The following is a 20,717-nucleotide window of genomic DNA, read 5'->3' on the forward strand; positions in this document are numbered from 1 at the left end:
CAATAAAACAATACGAGTTGAAGATTGAATTTTTCTCAATAAGTAAGTGTACGTACTGAAATATAAAACGTTTCAATTTAGTCACCTACCCTATTATCTGATTGATGAGAAAAATATCGGAACTTTTGGATATATTAAGATTTAAATGAATACCTAGGTACATAAATAAAGGATTACTTTGCTTGGTCGAGTCCGAATCACCGATTGTGAATGGCATTTGACCAACCAGTTTCTAGAGAGAAATGTATTCAATAGATAGTGATCAGTTTAGTTCCAAATTTCAAATATTCAAATGAGAAATAAATTATTTATTACAAGTAGGGTAGGTGAATGACTAGAGAGAAATGCATTCAATAGATAGTGATCAGTTTAGTTCCAAATTTCAAATATTCAAATGAGAAATAAATTATTTATTACAAGTAGGGTAGGTGAATGAGAATTTCACAATTTCATAAAAGTAATGTGGCCATCTTTTAATCAATAAAACAATACGAGTTGAAGATTGAATTTTTCTCAATAAGTAAGTGTACGTACTGAAATATAAAACGTTTCAATTAAGTCACCTACCCTATATTCTAATTGATGAGAAAAATATCGGAACTTTTGGATATATTAAAACTTAAATGAATACCTAGGTACATAAATAAAGGATTACTTTGCTTGGTCGAGTCCGAATCACCGATTGTGAATGGCATTTGACCAACCAGAAATGAGATCCTTTTTTTAAAATTTCAATTTGAAATAGTCGTAGCGTTTGACTTTTTCCATAGTTTGGTATTCTTTGTCAAATGATTTCTTGTGTGCTTTTTTATTATTTAAAATATTTATATAAAAGAGGTTTTAAACCAGTTTTAACTTTTTTACAATTAACATGTTATGGAAAACATGTAAGGCACTACTAAACTAACTATCAATTTTACATAAAGGGGACAGTTTTCATGTATAAACTGCAATAGTAAATAGTTACAATCAATTCAAAAGGAAATAGCCAGCTGAACAAATTTGAATGCAAGATTTCAATATTTTTATAATTCGGAAACAATAAAGAGAAAAGAGAAACAAGGAAAACATTTAATCGGTTTAGTGCGTTTTTTTCGTGCGTAATTTTCATCTTTGCAAATTAGATAACTAGATATGCATGGCAAAATAAAAAAAAATCGTGTTCGTAATTTTATTATGAGCTATATTTTTTCTATATCATCACAACATTTTAATAGTTTACATGTTCTTTGTACAGGAAACAATAAAGAGAAAAGAGAAACAGGGAAAACATTTAATCGGTTTAGTGCGTTTTTTTCGTGCGTAATTTTCATCTTTGCAAATTAGATAACTAGATATGCATGGCAAAATAAAAAAAAAAATCGTGTTCGTAATTTTATTATGAGCTATATTTTTTCTATATCATCACAACATTTTAATAGTTTACATGTTCTTTGTACAGGGACTGTTCTAAAATGCGGGTTCGAGTAGGATTATAGAAATTGAAATAGAAAGTTTAATAAGATCCTCATTTTATTAAGGGACCTACAAGTTAATCTTAGCCCTACTTTATTAAGGGGCCCCTGCCAACCTAATATTCTGTATTGTACCCAACAGGACCTCTCAGTTCTTCAAACAAGCTACCAGTAATGGTAACCGTTTCATTTTATGGCTAGCTCATTCAGTTCACAATAGTACGAAAGATTTGAAATAAAGTTAATTTCAGAATAACTGGGCTATGATAAATATACTATTGTTAGGTATTATTTAATAAGTTAATTTTGGTTCTTTCTTATTCATTCGTAATAAATTAAATTTAGTATTCAATGTAATCACTGACGTACCTGCCTTCGATAAATAGGAATTTTGTATGTCCGCCTTAGAATAAACTAGATATGCAATGTGCAAAGCATTGAATTCTATTGTAAGTTTATAATTTACTTACAGATTGCAGTAGGTGTTACCTATGTACGACTTAACTTGAACTTCAGCGCTCGTAGAGTAAACATCTTTCTCGCGATATTGGTCTGATGATGGAAATCTGAATATTCTCGAAAGCTCACCAAATTTTCTTTGTTGGATGTTGAATCTCAAATGTCTTAAGTTTATAATTCTTTTGGATAAAAATTATTTTACAAAATGTTTAAAGAAATATAGCTATTTACGTAAATATTTATATCCGCATATTTAAAAGAAAATCTTCTTTGAATACATTGATAAACCTAATTAATCATTTCTTTGGTATAACTATTGATGAAATTAACAAGAGAAGAAAAATGTCTTCACTTGACTGAAAAAAGAGAAATGAGTTTTCAAGTCGAATGAATTGAAGACAATTTTTACCGTCTTATTATTAATTTATTATTTTTTGTTGAATATGATTTTTTATTTTCATAGTTCATTGTTGAAATTATAATTGATTCTGTACAATTAATACTCATTAGTATTATATTAATACTTCCTTTATACCTATTCTAAGAAAAAACTAGTCCCTGTAAAAATCGTCGGTAAAAAAATACATCACCAGATATAAGTACACAATATTTTATGTCTTCAATAATCACACATATTTAAGCAGTTGTACATGAGGGAACTAGGTAGGTAAGTAAAGTTTTTGACTTGTGAAACGTTTTCCTAAGAAATGAAAGATATTAAATTTCTGAAGCATTGGTGCTAGTTTTGCCAAAAATATTTCAAAACATATTTTTGGAAATATTACTAGACTTGGATGTACTTTACTAAACATAAAAAAATCAGTTCATAAAAGTAGATTGAAGTTTAAAAATTACTTTAGAAAATAAAGCAAAAGATACGAATGTGTTTAATGAGACTGATAAATTATTTATCTTCTTTATCGACTTAATTGGCCCTGCTCTCGAGTCTTTGTCATTCTTAATTAATTAATTACTATTAATTATTTGCCTTGTTTCAATTAGCTCAATTGGAGCTAAATCTTTTTCATAACTGAATAATGAATTCAACCACATTGTTAGAGATTTTTTTTTTTTGTAAATAAATTTAAAATAAAGTTGTTTTTTAATAATCGTGAATATTTAAAAATTAAATTCAGATAAGAATTTAATTTTTAAATTTAAAATTCTAATATTTTTGCTGAAAGAACAAAATCACAGAAATATAATCTACTAAAATATGCTTTACGTACCTACATAAAAAAGGCTTTGTATCACCGAAAGTATTACGTACGAGCAGTAGGTAAGGATTTGATATATTTTTGATTGAAAGGACTTCCGTATAGTACGAATTTTGTTTAATATGATGTAGGTATATTTTCAAGTGTATTTAAATCAAATAAGAAATGATTTTGTTTGTGAAAAAAGTCAGTTATGAAAGTTGAAAAAAAGACAGAATATCTATCAATCAATATAAAGTTTACATTCTTCTTTTGAGTTCATTTTTTTCTTTTGAGGAATTTTAAAGATAAAAGATCGGAATTTGTTGTATTTAACGTCGAAATAAAGTAGTTTTGTTGAGTACAAAGGTAAAAGGTACAAGTAGGTACGTAGGTAGTAGGTAAGAAGTACCCATAAGAGTGTTCTTATTCTTACATTATCCCTTTCCCAATTCCTCGAAATTTGAAAAAGGAAACCTGAATGAAAAAAAAACTTAGTACCTACGCTGAAAAACTGCAAAAGAAAAGCTTATGAGTGCGACCCAGAAAAGATTTCTAAGAAAACCTTTCTCCACTTTATACGTCAAACACACTGGGATAATAGAAAAGGGTTTCCGGACTTTGGCAAGGCGCTGTATAAAATATGTACTCTAGAAGAGTTCTCAAAGGCATTGGTGACATTGTAGACAAGAGGAAAAACGCTACGAGGTACCTACTGCATTCACAATAGAACTCAAGTGGGTAGAACACTTATCGTGGATTTTATTATGAATTAGCATGACTGTAGAAGTGTTCTCGTATAATAGGTACCCACCTATATTACATTATAGTATCTGCAAAAGGTACTTGTGCATGCTTCTCTTGAAATTGAACAGAGTAAAAGTATTCGGATTGAGTAATGATGTGAATTTTACAATTAGGAGGTACTTAGCAAAAGTATTAGAAGCTGGATTATGTACATGTGGAGTTTTCTCTGTAGAGCTAATCTCTTAAGCTTAGGAATACTCAACTTTTAATTCGTTTGCAATCTACGTGAAAATTTCCAATTCAGCTAAAGACTAAAGTCGGTTCATTGTTGGAAATAGAAATTTTTAGAAGTGTGTCTATGTGGACCAATTAGATTCAAGATTCTTAAATACGTAATTAAAGTTTAGGTACATATTAAAAAATAGACAAAAGTGATCGTGAAATAATTAATGTTTAAGCTAGTTTTTATGACGATAAATAAATAACTGCTTTGAATAACAAATTAAAGAAGAAGAGGAAGAAAAAGAAAAAGGAGGTGGAGAAGAAGAAGAAGAAGAAGGAGGAGGAGGAGGAGGAGGAGGAGGAGAAGAGGAAGAATACGACGACGAACAAAACTTGTGAAGTTTCTTTAAATGTGCTTTATCAATCTTGTACTTTTGAACATTTTCTTTTTGTTCCACTTTTTTGTACTAGGTAAAAAAAAGTAGAACAACCAAACTAACAAGGCAAAAACATCTGTAACGCTGTTTACCCTTCCTTCTGTAGTTTAGAAACAGCTGGCTCGTCCTATGCGAGCAGTATAAATAAGCACTATAATTATTATTTCTTTTATTACCATCATTTTACATTTATTTCTTACCTAACCATCGTTAACATTAAGAAATAAGTCTACTCGTACGTAGTAAATCCCGAAAATTAAAATCCTATGCGAGCAGTATAAATAAGCACTATAATTATTATTTCTTTTACTACCATCATTTTACATTTATTTCTTACCTAACCATCGTTAACATTAAGAAATAAGTCTACTCGTACGTAGTAAATCCCGAAAATTAAATGCATCCAAGTTTTTCCTGTCCTAGTTACTTGAAAATTTTGTCAGAAAAACTTTAGCAAGTTACCCTAACATTATAAAATTTCACCGTTCCTTCTTGATACGAATTTTATAGTTTTATTACATAATGCATTCATTCTAGCTAAAAAATAATAATCGCAAAAAAAGCACTTACGATTTTTGTAAATAAAGAAACGAAAACGAAAAGTAAAAATATAAAATGTGAAAAAACTTAAAACCAAGTCAAGTTGAATTAAGAAGTATCATTTTTATTAGCACCATGAGATTGTTTTGATAAAATCATTTTGATTTGTTCTTTAAATTTGTTTATAGATGAGCTAGGTTGTTTGTAGGATAAGTCTGAAGGAACTTGGAACTCATAACCTCGGTAGGGTGGAATCAAAGGATCACGCAACCTCGCCAGATCGTTTTCAAGTTTTCCGCATTCGTTCTTCAAACAGTTATATTGCTCTAGTGGAAACCCGACTTTTTTCGCCCGCTTGTGCAAATGTATTAGAAACTGTCGGTCTCTAACATCGGGTAGGTAATATTCCTGAAATTCATAAACAAAACAGAAATAAGCGACTTTTTGCAACCAAAATTAGCGTCCCGTTAACTGATCTCTTTAATAATGTTAACGGGGAAAGCTAATTTTGGTCGCAAAAACTCGCTAAGTATTAATTTTCAAGATCCTTCAAAGGTAATATTTTTGCTATCATAATTCTTATTGGTAGAGTAAAATTACTATTGCATTGACAGTGAATATTTCTTTTCATGTGTGTGTGTATGTTTTTTTTTTTTCATATATAAATATATTGTATATTTTTTGATGATTTCAATATTCAATATTGAAACTCCTGTAGGTAGAATGTGAAATCAGTGCAATATTTACATATTCCAGGTAGGTAGGAAGGTATAGGAACCTAGGTATGTCGTTGAAGAAATTTTCATATTCATGTCAACAAACTCTGAAATAACTTTTTACACGTCATCGTCATATTGAAAGCTTTTGAAAGGTTGTGAAGGCTGTTGATACTTGATTTACGTTTGCGCGAAAAAAATAAATACATAAAATAATAATAAATAAATATGTAAATAAAAATAAAATCCTGGGCCTCAGGTCCGGGGCCACAAAGTGAGTTTAATCTCTGATTCAGTTTTAATCTCGGTTTAAGCAATCTGATTAATTGAAATCAGATTTTTAGACGAGTTAAACTTAAACCGAGTTTAAACTTACTTTGTGGCCCCGGCCCCGTTCAACGTAAGTATGGAATAACAGTTACTCAAAGAAAAATACACTTAGGTGGATTTCACCAATATTTTTTCAGCTCCTAGAAGGCCTGTTAAGCTAACAGGCTGTTAGGAGCTAAAAAGGTTGGTGAAACTCACCCTTAAAATCTCACTAGAATCTTAAAATCTCAACACCTAAATGGGAAGTATTGTGTCTCTTCTCGCCCATTTGATGAGAGGCATACTACGGGATGGGTATGCTACGACACAGACCACATGCCTTTTTTAATCACTCGAAGAATTTGGACTATCACCTAGTCTCAAATCTATATTCATAACAATCTCATTAATTAAAATAGTTCAGAACAAAGCGAGGTGTACGTATACAATATTTTAATTATTCTTTCTTTTTTGCCTCGGTGGTTTAGTGGTTAAGACGCTCTCTAGGTAAACAGGAGGGCGAGGGTTCAATCCCAGCCGAGGTATGGAATTTATCCTCAATATAATTTGAGAATTTGACCACAATAGCCTACTACTGGAGTAATGGGACTTTTCAGTCCTATGCGAGCAGTATAAATAAGCACTATAATTATTATTTCTTTTATTACCATCATTTTACATTTATTTCTTACCTAACCATCGTTAACATTAAGAAATAAGTCTACTCGTACGTAGTAAATCCCGAAAATTAAATGCATCCAAGTTTTTCCTGTCCTAGTTACTTGAAAATTTTGTCAGAAAAACTTTAGCAAGTTACCCTAACATTATAAAATTTCACCGTTCCTTCTTGATACGAATTTTATAGTTTTATTACATAATGCATTCATTCTAGCTAAAAAATAATAATCGCAAAAAAAGCACTTACGATTTTTGTAAATAAAGAAACGAAAACGAAAAGTAAAAATATAAAATGTGAAAAAACTTAAAACCAAGTCAAGTTGAATTAAGAAGTATCATTTTTATTAGCACCATGAGATTGTTTTGATAAAATCATTTTGATTTGTTCTTTAAATTTGTTTATAGATGAGCTAGGTTGTTTGTAGGATAAGTCTGAAGGAACTTGGAACTCATAACCTCGGTAGGGTGGAATCAAAGGATCACGCAACCTCGCCAGATCGTTTTCAAGTTTTCCGCATTCGTTCTTCAAACAGTTATATTGCTCTAGTGGAAACCCGACTTTTTTCGCCCGCTTGTGCAAATGTATTAGAAACTGTCGGTCTCTAACATCGGGTAGGTAATATTCCTGAAATTCATAAACAAAACAGAAATTAGCGACTTTTTGCAACCAAAATTAGCGTCCCGTTAACTGATCTCTTTAATAATGTTAACGGGGAAAGCTAATTTTGGTCGCAAAAACTCGCTAAGTATTAATTTTCAAGATCCTTCAAAGGTAATATTTTTGCTATCATAATTCTTATTGGTAGAGTAAAATTACTATTGCATTGACAGTGAATATTTCTTTTCATGTGTGTGTGTATGTTTTTTTTTTTTCATATATAAATATATTGTATATTTTTTGATGATTTCAATATTCAATATTGAAACTCCTGTAGGTAGAATGTGAAATCAGTGCAATATTTACATATTCCAGGTAGGTAGGAAGGTATAGGAACCTAGGTATGTCGTTGAAGAAATTTTCATATTCATGTCAACAAACTCTGAAATAACTTTTTACACGTCATCGTCATATTGAAAGCTTTTGAAAGGTTGTGAGGGTTATTGATACTTGACTTACGTTTGCGCGAAAAAAATAAATAAAATAATAATAAATAAATATGTAAATAAAAAAAAAAAACGAGTTAAACTTAAACCGAGTTTAAACTTACTTTGTGGCCCCGGCCTCATTCAACGTAAGTATGGAATAACAGTTACTCAAAGAAAAATACACTTAGGTGGATTTCACCAATATTTTTTCAGCTCCTAGAAGGCCTGTTAAGCTAACAGGCTGTTAGGAGCTAAAAAGGTTGGTGAAACCCACCCTTAAAATCTCACTAGAATCTTAAAATCTCAGCACCTCAATGGGAAGTATTGTGTCTCTTCTCGCCCATTTGATGAGAGGCATACTACGGGATGGGTATGCTACGACACAGACCACATGCGTCTAATGTAGCACTTATTTTATTGCTATGAAATAAAAACGGCGCGGCGGTGAAACACTCATCTTTTTTTTATCTTTTCAAAAAAAAGAGGCGATTTCATACTTACTTGTTTGGTAAGTACATAATAGGCGTATGTTCCCATGGCAGTCCCGTAGGTGACGAAATAAGTCACGGGCTCCATAATATCCCACGAATATTCCCACCACGTCAGTCTTGCTAGAATTCCAAATTGTACCGACATCAAGCCCAGGCCCACCCATTTCAGTACGTTCGTATGCCTGGTCGAATTCAACTCCAGGGCATATTTTTGCTGAAAAAGAGGAAAGAAATTAAATCTATGTATCAGGTATAGGTAATTATGTAGTATATGGTAGGTATACATTTGGAGACCGAAAGCTAGTTAAGGTAGGATGACACTATTTGTCTTGGTGCCAAATATTTGGGTTAAATATTTGGCGAAACAGTACCAAAATCCCCAACACAAATTTAGACAAATTTGGTGTTTGGTGATGAACATTTCTGATGTTTGCCAAAGAAGATTATTTGATGGCAAATACATAAAAAAAAGAAGTGACGAATATTTTAGCATTGTGTCCAACAGAGTGATCTTACCCTTAGAAACATTAAGAAAAACCTTTGGGAACTTAGAAAGCATTTATGCTAAACACAATTTAAATTCCTTAAAAAAACACATCTTTAATTCAAAACTTACTTTTTCTAAAGGTTCTAATTTAGATTTAATAGTTTCTAGCTGTGCCTTGAGCTCTTTCTCTTGCTGTACGTGATGCTCTCCCACATTGAGAGCTTCATAGAGGTGACTAATGAGATGTCGAACTTCCGATAACCTTTCCAGGTCATCTTTGAATAGTTTTTCATCTAATGGAGCTTTGACTAGGAACTCAACATCGTTTACTATGAGGATGAAATCATCATCTAGAAGAGACTGGATTGAATTTGAACTCGCGATTTTGACTTTATCTGAAACAGAAAGAATGAAATGTTTATTATTAGTGCCAAATTACTATATCAAAAGAGACAAAAGACGTTTCTTGACTCTGGATGAAAGAGAATGGACTGTACCTCACTTATGCTGATAGGATGAGACTGGAAATTCCTTTACCCCCAGTCTAAATAAGGTTTTTATAATGCCAGCCATTCATGCCCGCCATTCACGCTCAGACGGTCTGACAGACAGCAATGTCACAGACCTAGGTCTGTTATACCGTGTTAACTTGTGTGACTGAAAATCAAGAGACTTAGGTCTGTCAGACCATCTGAGATACCTAGGTTTTAAGCTTTTTCCTCCACACACGTTAGTGAAACGGTGTCAGTGTGAGTGGCTCGGCTTATTTAAACAACCTGGTTTATTCCGAAGATTTTTTTCATTGACCAAAACGAGCTTAAAATTCACAACAATCAAATACCATTACTGCAAAAAAAACTTTTAGCACATTTTTTTTTCTTCTTTTTGATGGTAAATGTTTTGGGAAAACCCCTTTGTTTCATCATGTGGAACCCATTTTCAAAATTAAATCTTCTATAAACGTTCATATCAGACACAGGAAGGATAAGTACTTGTCATGTTTAAACAAAAACACCAATGGAAAGTGGAAAGTATCACAAAGCTTCAATTTGAAAGCACTAATCGTCTGGAAAAATCTTGTGGAAAGCGCCCTCTTAAGAAGAATCTTATTCTTACGATGTTTTTGATTATTTCATCTAATAAAACTATGTATGTGATGAGATCTTGTTTAGACTGCTGGAGTTCTTATAAAAATTTATTGAAACTTGGACCTCGTTTACTCATCTAGGTAAAGAAAATTCTCTCTAACCCAAGCTAAGAACAAAAGGGAGAAACCTACCTTTTTTGTGCTGAAACCTATTTCAAGTTTTATCTGGCTTTTGTACCACAGAAGGGAATACTCGTACACCTAATCTCAAATTTCAATTACTACACATCCCTAATGTACCTACTTACTGGAAAATTCAACCGTGCTAATTGTTAATGATTATACCGTGTCACTAAAAATCTTGATGGGAAGACCAAAATTTCATATAATTTCCACTTTTTTTTTTTTTTTTTTTTTTTTTTTTTCATGTTATTTTTCTCTTGCATAGGATTTTGAAACTTAATGTTTAACGTCGAAATAAAGTAGTTTTGTTGAGTACAAAGGTAAAAGGTACAAGTAGGTACGTAGGTAGTAGGTAAGAAGTACCCATAAGAGTGTTCTTATTCTTACATTATCCCTTTCCCAATTCCTCGAAATTTGAAAAAGGAAACCTGAATGAAAAAAAAACTTAGTACCTACGCTGAAAAACTGCAAAAGAAAAGCTTATGAGTGCGACCCAGAAAAGATTTCTAAGAAAACCTTTCTCCACTTTATACGTCAAACACACTGGGATAATAGAAAAGGGTTTCCGGACTTTGGCAAGGCGCTGTATAAAATATGTACTCTAGAAGAGTTCTCAAAGGCATTGGTGACATTGTAGACAAGAGGAAAAACGCTACGAGGTACCTACTGCATTCACAATAGAACTCAAGTGGGTAGAACACTTATCGTGGATTTTATTATGAATTAGCATGACTGTAGAAGTGTTCTCGTATAATAGGTACCCACCTATATTACATTAAAGTATCTGCAAAAGGTACTTGTGCATGCTTCTCTTGAAATTGAACAGAGTAAAAGTATTCGGATTAACTAATGATATGAATTTTACAATTAGGAGGTACTTAGCGAAAGTATTAGAAGCTGGATTATGTACATGTGGAGTTTTCTCTGTAGAGCTAATCTCTTAAGCTTAGAAATACTCAACTTTTAATTCGTTTGCAATCTACGTGAAAATTTCCAATTCAGCTAAAGACTAAAGTCGGTTCATTGTTGGAAATGGAAATTTTCAGAAGTGTGTTTATGTGGACCAATTAGATTCAAGATTCTTAAATACGTAATTAAAGTTTAGGTACCTACATATTAAAAAATAGACAAAAGTGATCGTGAAATAATTAATGTTTAAGCTAGTTTTTATGACGATAGATAAATAACTGCTTTGAATAACAAATTAAAGAAGAAGAGGAAGAAAAAGAAAAAGGAGGTGGAGAAGAAGAAGAAGAAGAAGAAGAAGGAGGAGGAGGAGGAGGAGGAGGAGGAGGAGGAGGAGAAGAAGGAGTAGAAGAGGAAGAAGACGACGACGAACAAAAGTTGTAAAGTTTCTTTAAATGTGCTTTATCAATCTTGTACTTTTGAACATTTTCTTTTTGTTCCACTTTACTAGGTAAAAAAAAAGTAGAACAACCAAACTAACAAGGCAAAAACATCTGTAACGCTGTTTACCCTTCCTTCTGTAGTTTAGAAACAGCTGGCTCTGTTTCGCAGCATTGTTAACATGCCCATCCCATAATGTCTCTCCCAAACTGATGGGCGAGATTTTTTTTTTGCAAGGACATTTCATTCTTTCCCTAGGAATTAATTTTTTCATGACTAAGTCAAATAATTAATAGAAGGATTTAAAATTTTCAACATTTGGTAATTTCAGTAATTTTTTAATGCTGATAGGTGGAAAAATAAATTAGAGGCTATCCAGATCCAGAGGTGCAAAAACAGAAAAGCTAGAGCTTGGAATCAATAGTTGTAATTTACATAGACCATTTACAACAAAACAATGGAGGAATATAAACATAACCAGTTTACTTGGTATCCTGGGCTTTACAATTCAATTCATTTTATGTGCATCTGCGACATGGGTATTTTGGCAAAACTACTGCATTACATTTTAATGGTCCTAATAATAAAGAACATTAAAATCTCGCCCCTACTCCCTAGTGTCTAATGATAGTAGGTAATTAAAACACTGTTTTATCACTAGAATGTTTCTGACATTTTCTGTGTTGTGTAAAACTTAGCTGTCGCGGGTTCGATTCGCGCCCCGGGCGGATTTTATAATGTGTCTATTGTTTTATTTTGCCACCTTTGTATCTCGTCTTCCATCGGGCTCTGGGCCTTTTCCTTGGTCTAACTTTATTCCTAGGGCACCATTGGAGTATTCTGTTCATCCATCCATCTGTCATTCTCCTGGGATTGAAACCACGCCCAGCTGTGCCCTAAATCACCAAAGTATGGAAAAGTATTTACAATTCCATATTTCGATATGATTCGTCCGAATTCAAAATTCTGCTTTTCCATTGGCTATTACACTTGTAAGATACTTTTCCATACTGCTAAGCAGTGGCGTAGCGTCCATATAGGGCGTGTATGGCGGCCATACACTCAAAATTTACTCAAATACCCTTAAATATTGACTTTAAATTTAAATATTTATGAAGAAGCATGTGCATGACTTATGTAGTAATGTGCATGGTGATGGAAATTAGTGTCCTACACGCCTTACACTTGACTTTAGACCACGCTACGCCACTGCTGTTCATCCATCTGCTGTAGCAAAATAATAAATTTTGCAATTTAATGTTGCTAGATTTTGGTCTAGCGTGTCTTGGGGTGCGGCACCTGTTGTTGATTTATCCGCACATGTTCATCCATCTATCTGTCATCCTCCTGGGATTGAAACCACGCCCACCTGTTTACCAGACGACCACTAAACCACCGAGGCAGAAGTAGTTTTAAGCTCTCGGATACCCTGAATGAAAACCCTAATTGACGATCCTAGTTGATTTATCCTAGTTAGGTCTACCAAATTAAGTAATGAATCTTTGTGGTAAAGCAGAGATTTTCTGACATGAACGTCACAACCTACTACGATCTCAAGAGGAAGGCAGAAGACAGGGAAACATGGCGTACTGCAGCAAACCAGCCTAATGGCTGTTCAGACGACCACTAAACCACCGAGGCAGAAGTAGTTTTAAGCTCTCGGATACCCTGAATGAAAACCCTAATTGACGATCCTGTTCCATCGCTGAGGTTAATAATGGCATTGCGTCTATTCACTCACATACTTGGACATGACGCTTTGTTGTTATTTTGCTATATGTTTTTGTTGTGCTATATTCTATGTTGATAATGACCCTGGTATATGTCGTGTTAATGAGAGGGGGACTAATAAACCCAGGATAATAGTTACAGGATGGTGCGAACGTATTAAATGATATTAGCAATTAGAAAAAAGAAAGAAATCTAATGAAATCACTAAATTATTGTAAATGGTGAAGCAGAAAGCCTCTTCACAACGGAACTACTCGTATTGTGGGTATCACAGCATTACCAATTGCCTCCTTTATTACTATTATTTATCAATTTATCATTATTTTTAATTTCTATTTAAATGTATATTACACAATTAATACAGCCACTGGTCGCTACTCGAATAAAGTAGCTACTCAATTGTCTTCATGATCTTATGTGTACCCCGAACTCCAAACACAAAGCCAGAAAAACTTCGTACCCAGACCTCCGGCGCTGTGTGCAAGCCTCGAGACAGAAAAGGTCATTTTCCTTTCGTGAAACTGACTACTAGAAAATTGACAAAGGAAAATATACCTATAGTAAAGATGCGTCCACAACTAGTTGACCGGCCGTCCATCGACATCGATCGACGGCCGTCGCGTCGACTATGTGTGGACACTGTGGACACATCTTAACATTATTGTCTTTAACATTTTTTTTTTGTCTTTTTTTATGTGTTTTAATGTTCTAAGCAATATTTGTATTATGGAACAATAAATAAATTACCAAATTGCCAAACATCAAAATCTCGTTTTCACCGCTTACTATCAACATGTGCGTACGTAATACACTACCTAGGAACCTAGGTGGCACCACTAGTCACTACTGCAACAATACATCATTGTCAAAACAACGCTAAAGCGGAGCAATCTAGAATTTATTATTTAGTACATGAGTAAAGACTGTGCAAAGCTGCAAAGTACAAAGCAATATTGTAAAGTCATGAATGTCGTACGGGCATATTCATTAATAATACGATTGTAATCTCAAACTGCACAGTGCACAGGTTCCTATGTTGTTGACTGTATGTAAATAGGCAGGGCTGTGTTTAGTGGGGGATTCGAACCTGGGACCTTCTGCATGGCAAGCGAGTAACCCGAGCTTTTTTTGTGCACAGGTTCCTATGTTGTGGACTGTATGTAAATAGGCAGGGCTGTGTTTAGTGGGGGATTCGAACCTGGGACCTTCTGCATGGCAAGCGAGTAACCCGAGCTTTTTTGCTCCGAAAACTAGTAATATACTAATGGCCTATCTCACCACTGAGAGTTAACACAGTGTCAAGGATGTTTTTTGACGTCACCCATTTGTCTTACACAGGTTAGTATTTCTTAAACTCTGGATTAACTTAAAACTCTCAGTGGTAAGTTCGGGCATGAAAGTATTGGCCAAAATTTAGAGCATCCCCCACTGTTCGGATTCTTGTCCCCCTTTCGCACAAATCCTGGATACGGCCCTGTACATAGCACTGTATACTGTTAATACATTATGTATTTTATCATCTTGAAGTAAACTGAAGGAAGTAATGCTGCAAAAAAAAAAGTTTAGTGAGAAAAATAACGACAATTGGTTAAATTTAGATAAAAAGTTATCCCGCATTGCGTCCGTTCATTTTTGCACTGAATTGTAATTTGTATTGTATATTCTGTATTGTACCTAATTTGTATTGTATTTCTGTATTGCACTTTTTTTCTATTGCAAATGAACTGAAATTTTACCGTCCGTTTACAGGTTTACTTACGGTAGTTTTGTCACCAAAATACATGAATTCATAAATACCTGTATATTAAAAATCAAATCCTAGAATACTATTTTTCTCTCTCTCTCTCTCTCTCTCTCTCTCTCTTCTGTGATCGTGTTCGTGTAGTACAAAAATTTGGTATTTTTGGCACATCCACTATTATACCGACTGTCTTTTTCTCTCCTTTCCCTCCTCTCCCTCTCCTTGTCTTTTTATCTCTCTATCCAATCACAGGTTTAGTATGGGATTTCCATTCACATTTTTACTGTGAGGGCTTTGTATTGTAACATTCTTGTCATTCCTGTCATCGATAGCTGCTGTTAGGTACTGCTGTAATTCTGAACACTGTCCTCATATCAATTCCTATGGACACGGCTTCACCTCGATAACACCACTTCCATTTTTTATAGCCTTGAGTACATGAGTTTATGGCACGACTAAAAAATACTGAAATATTCAAGGTCGAATAACTACCTGTGCTCTATGCACATCAGTCCAACTGACGGTGAGCTCCATTATTATTTAATTAAGGTTTTTTTCGAGACTATTTTCAAAACACAAGAAGTGAAATTATAAATAAATCTATCTTAATTATCAGCGCATAAAAAAAGATAATACGATAGTACAAGAGTTTGGTATTTTTGGCACATCCACTATTATATACCGACTGTCTTTTTCTCTCCTTTCCCTCCTCTACCTCTCCTTGTCTTTTTATCTCTCTATCCATTCACAGGTTTAGTATGGGATTTTCATTCACATTTTTACTGTGAGGGCTTTGTATTGTAACATTCTTGTCATTCCTGACATCGATAGCTGCTGTTACTGCTGTAATTCTGAACACTGTACTCATATCAATTCCTATGGACACGGGTTTACCTCGATAACACCACTTCCATTTTTTATAGCCTTGAGTACTTGAGTTGATGGCACGACTAAAAAATACTGAAATATTCAAGGTCGAATAACTACCTGTGCTCTATGCACATCAGTCTAACTGGCGGTGAGCTCCATTATTATTTAATTAAGGTTTTTTTTTCGAGACTATTTTCAAAACACAAGAAGTGAAATTATAAATAAATCTATCTTAATTATCAGCGCATAAAAAAAGATAATACGAAGTTACGCTAGAATTAAGATGAAAACGAGATAGGTTCTACAAGCTTGGAACTAAAGTTAAACTACCTTGTTTATATTTTATTAGTCAGTTAGCACTGCACAACTTGGATTTTAGTTTTGAATTATGAATATTTTCTTTCCGTTAATCTTACTGCACCTAAACTTTAAGCAAGTTTTCGCTAAAAAGTATTAAAACCTTAAATAAATATTTCAATAAAATAATGAAAAGATTTTTTTTTTTTTCGAAAACGAAATCTCGTTGAGTGGAAAATAATGTTTGTGAGATTTTCTTCAGCTTAAAAAGGTGATAACTGGTGTCTGAGACAGTTTTAATTTAAATCCTTTATAGTTTAAAATAACAAATTATGTAACTTATTTAGTGCATTAATTAAACCATTTGGAAGAGTGTTTTCCTCAGTTTTTTTCATTTCTCAAGAGGGAAGATCGATCCATGAGAATCACGAGAATGATTTGATCGATGTTTATGGAATAATTTATTTTGGAAATATCTCCCAGAAGTAAGTACCTACCTCTATTTATTTCGACCAGTCTAATTTTCTCGTAAGCTGTTGAAAAGTTGGATTTTTCCGTCCTTAGGCCAATTTTTTACAACTTAAAACTAAAGTCTCTTTATGAAAAACTCAAAATAAACTGCTTCAAAGCAAAATTATGAGGAAAAATAGGGAAAATTAGTGGTTTTCTGGAAGAGCTCACTTAATAAAGATATAAAAATAATTAAGATTTCAAAACCTCTGTACTATTTTGGCAATTTTAATACACTATCTTCCAAAAAGCTCATCAAAATCATCTTCAATAGTATTTTCTGCTCATCTGATAAATGAGGGAGATATAAATCCATGTAAAAATCCTCTCTCCTTTCTAACTCTCTTTTCTTCAAGAGTGACTATGACCTGATCTGTTTCAGTCTGTTACACATTATTCTCAATGAACACATACAGGGCGTTAACTGACCAGACAGGCACTAATCTATAGGATGTAACCGTTCACAAAGAATCTTCGTCACGATTTTTTTTGTGAGGCGTATAGAAATAAATAAGGTGTTCACATTGTATCTTCGGACGAAAAAAAAAAAAAAATCGTGACGAATAATTTCCCTCAATTACCTAATACTACTGTCTTGCTAAATTTTATAACTTGGACTCGAACCACCATCCTCCAGATCCGAAACTGCGCCAACCACTACACCACTGAGGTTGGTTAAGTAGAGCACCTATAAGAGCCTTTTCCCAAGAGGAAACCTTGTCGCGCCTTTTTTTCTGCGTCGAATGAAAATATCGCCTCAATAACTGCTTTTGTAAACAAAGTTCTTCGGCCTTATATGCTGCAGTCATTACGCTATTTTATCCCTTTTTCTTCCTTCCTATTTTTTTCTAATGAAATGAGGGGTATTAGAGAAAAGAAAAGTCATAGCTCCTAATAAATCTTCTCACGCTTTTAACCAGTGGCGGAAATGGGGACTCGTTCGTGAAAAGTTCCAACTCTAGTCAGTGTGTTCGTAGTTCGTTTCAAATAAAAGTGTTCGCTGTAGATAAAAGCTATTGATAACGTTTTTGCTTCGAGTTGTGAACATTGGCATACGCATATCTATCCATATCTACCTCTTATTTATATTTTATTCATTACATAACACGGTTCTAAACTTGAGAATCCAAATAATTTCGGTAAACGTAGTGAATATGTTGTGAAGAAAATAGTAAAAGTTGTAAATATGTTGTAAACAAAGAGGTAAAAGTTGTAAACTAAGAACTCCGCCTTGTTAAGTGCCCTTCTTAGCAGTCATAAGTGTTTTTGTTTCTATAGAATAATAGATTGCCGCTGAAAAGTTATGAAGACACGAAGTTATCAGAATGGCTGAAATTTTCATACGTCTGTGAATACTGGTAAGTGGACATGAAAACATCAGTTGAAGGGTACCTAGGTAAGTATCAAAACCCCTTTATTAGCTCTAAAAAAAGTATTTAGGGTAAAATACAACGTCTCATTTACTTTAGACCGTCGGTTATGGTCACAAATATGTACAAGAAATTAGAAAACAAAGGCCGAAATTGTTGCCTTGGGCAATCCCTACCATTCAAACCCTTTTCTTAGAATGTTTGTTTTTGTTTACTAATGCCAATATTTTTTATTTTATTTTATTATTATTATTTTTTTGAAATTTCAAACCAAGAAGGAAAAATCAGAATGATGCACCGAACGGCACTGGGCACAGATTTACGGGACAGAAAATTTATGGCAACTCAAATGATTCCTTTTCTGAAAAGGAAAAACTAACACGTTTTCAGTGCTCTCAGTATTTGTGACGTCAAGTAGACACCGGCTTCTGTGGACGAGTGGTCAGGAACCATGACCGATCCGGAGGGACTGGGTTCGAATTCCCTCCGGGACGTATATTTACAGACATATTTTTTTATTTATCGAATATTAATTAATTTTGTGAAGCTCAACAGTGTAGGGACTGTACACTCTGTACAGGGCCATATTTAGGGTTTGGGGGGGGGGGGGCGAGCGAGGGGGCCCGGGTCTCCCTCTTTAATTTACCTACTCTCTGTTACCTACCTTCATTATCTACGTACTAGGTGCACGGTAGTGCGTAAGGTCAAGTTCCGGTCTCAGCAGTCAGTTGTTGTTTACAATAATGTGTATTTTTTTACTGACGCAAAGTGATTTTCCTTTTAAAGAAAGGGGAAATAGGAAGAGGGTGTTTTTAAATTAATGTCTAAAAATTCAATCTAGGCGGGGACTGAAGACAACAAGATTGATGCTTTGTTTAAGAAAAAGCAAATGATGAATGTATTTAGACTGCCAGCTCCAAACAGGTGGATTACGTAGAACTTAAAAACAGCATCTAATCTATACAGATAACAGATGTAAAGCAAGCTATCTAATAGTCTACCTGTTCCTGATGAATTTGCCAGGCAGAACAGTAATTGAATAAAATAGAATAGCATTTCCATACATTAATGGAATTTCCAATTGGAATGTACGAAAAATGTAATTTCAAAGCCTATGGAAATTTCCTGCGATGCAATATTTCATAGAGAATAATAATATGGAACGAATTTGCATTAAAATTCAATATTGCAATGTGTTTCCTACCTATAACTGGAATAGTGGAATACATAACTGCATAACTGCTGGTATATGAGTAGAAATAGTACATCGTCTACCTATGCACGAGTTTTTGCAATGAACAAATTCGCGCCTTCAGTATTAATAATGAAAATTATGAACAAGTGGAACTGAGTGTAGACTCCATGAGCGTGATTGCGATTTCTTTTAGTTCATTAACGACTTCCATTCTATTTTTTCATTAAGCTAAAATTCCTTATCAATTCCATTGGTTTTGCAAGCGATTTCGCGCTACTAAAAGTCGCGCGTCTACACTTCCAATACGAATCGGGCCTTAAAAGCTTGTGTTCAAATTAGCGTCATATTTTGTGAGCCATTTGCAGGAATCAATCGGGCATTGATGTCCATTGTTAAAAGCAAAAACCGATCATTTTCATTTTATTTTAGAATTTATTTTTTACCATAATGATATCTAATGAACACGAACTTTAGTGCATTTATAAATTTATACCCATAGCAAGATAACCTTGCTAAATATCCAATGTATCTCCATTGTCCATGTACAATGTACATACGTATGTGGCCATGTTTTATTGGTCACAAGACTCATAAGTCTTTAATTGCACATAAACGTCTAGCGGACCTCATTCCATTTTCCCACAATTTCCTTTATTTCACCGATAAATTCTCTTTATTGACCCTTCACATTAATCTCTTTACTTCGAATCTCTCTGACCCTTTTCAATAATCCGTTCTAACTGCGTCTTAGCCGGTTTTCGCATTACTTTTCCCTCAAAGTTTGTGTCCTGTGTTGTTTTTTTATTGTTTTTATGGAAAGTTTCTTATGTTTTATTCATTATGAATTTTAGGTAAGAGTTCCAACTATTAAGGTGTGTCCACACATAGTCGACATTGATCAACGCGACGGCCGTCGACTATGTGTGGACGCACCTTTAGAGTGGCATAAACTGTAGATTATTGGACTATCTTTATTTATCGGTCGATCGGTTAGATAGCTACTGTTTAGCAGTCTCCCACTTTTTCGCCACTATCTGAGATTTTTATCATATTTTTCATTATTATTTGTGTAATCAAAACAAAAAAAGCTCAGGTATACTTTCAACATTACTTATTTAAAATATGAAAGGGTTAAACTTTATAAAGTGGATAATTATGTGGCTCTTGGAACACTCGTAGATCCGAAGTTGGCACGCATTTTGTTTACCAGTTTCCAGTTTTAAGTATAGATTTCGTATGCATAGATCAGCAAATAAAAATAGGTAGAATGTCGATTAAGGCCAAGATTTCATTGGATCCTCATTTCTAGTCTAAGACGCGTTGTACGGAATCTTCTGGCTTCGAGTCTCTTGGAATTTTCTCTTAGCCGACCCGGAGTCACTTATATCGATGACGTTTGCATTATGGTAATCTGGAATCGAATATTCCTACAAATCGATGAAGTTTTCTGGCAAACATATGTATATTATTCCAGTTTCCAGTCTTGTTTGGATGACGGGCTCCATAATATCCCACGAATATTCCCACCACGTCAGTCTTGCTAGAATTCCAAATTGTACCGACA

At 33.8% G+C, this 20,717-nt stretch overlaps 1 protein-coding gene and 1 long non-coding RNA gene across 3 annotated transcripts in view; one reads left to right on the forward strand and one right to left on the reverse strand.

Moving 5' to 3' along the window:
• Positions 1 to 229: 229 nt before the first annotated feature.
• Positions 230 to 1,048, forward strand: LOC113468309. The gene is made up of 2 exons (XR_003392110.1): positions 230 to 326; positions 429 to 1,048. It is a non-coding gene; the product is annotated as an uncharacterized LOC113468309 (long non-coding RNA).
• A 5,655-nt stretch (positions 1,049 to 6,703) lies between these two features.
• LOC103511309 (calcium uniporter protein, mitochondrial) overlaps positions 6,704 to 20,717 on the reverse strand; it is a 108,799-nt gene continuing 94,785 nt past the window's right edge. For both annotated transcript variants that reach the window (XM_008476028.3, XM_008476029.3), the window contains 3 exons: positions 8,952 to 9,217; positions 8,346 to 8,549; positions 6,704 to 7,383 (listed from right to left, as the gene is read on the reverse strand). In XM_008476028.3, the coding sequence (XP_008474250.1) occupies positions 7,084 to 7,383; positions 8,346 to 8,549; positions 8,952 to 9,217 (770 nt within the window). In that variant the 3' untranslated portion in view covers positions 6,704 to 7,083. The remainder of the gene's footprint in view (positions 7,384 to 8,345; positions 8,550 to 8,951; positions 9,218 to 20,717) is intronic.

The sequence above is a fragment of the Diaphorina citri genome, unplaced genomic scaffold (assembly GCF_000475195.1).
Source record: "Diaphorina citri unplaced genomic scaffold, Diaci psyllid genome assembly version 1.1 scaffold700, whole genome shotgun sequence".
NCBI classification, from domain to species: Eukaryota; Metazoa; Arthropoda; class Insecta; order Hemiptera; family Psyllidae; genus Diaphorina; species Diaphorina citri.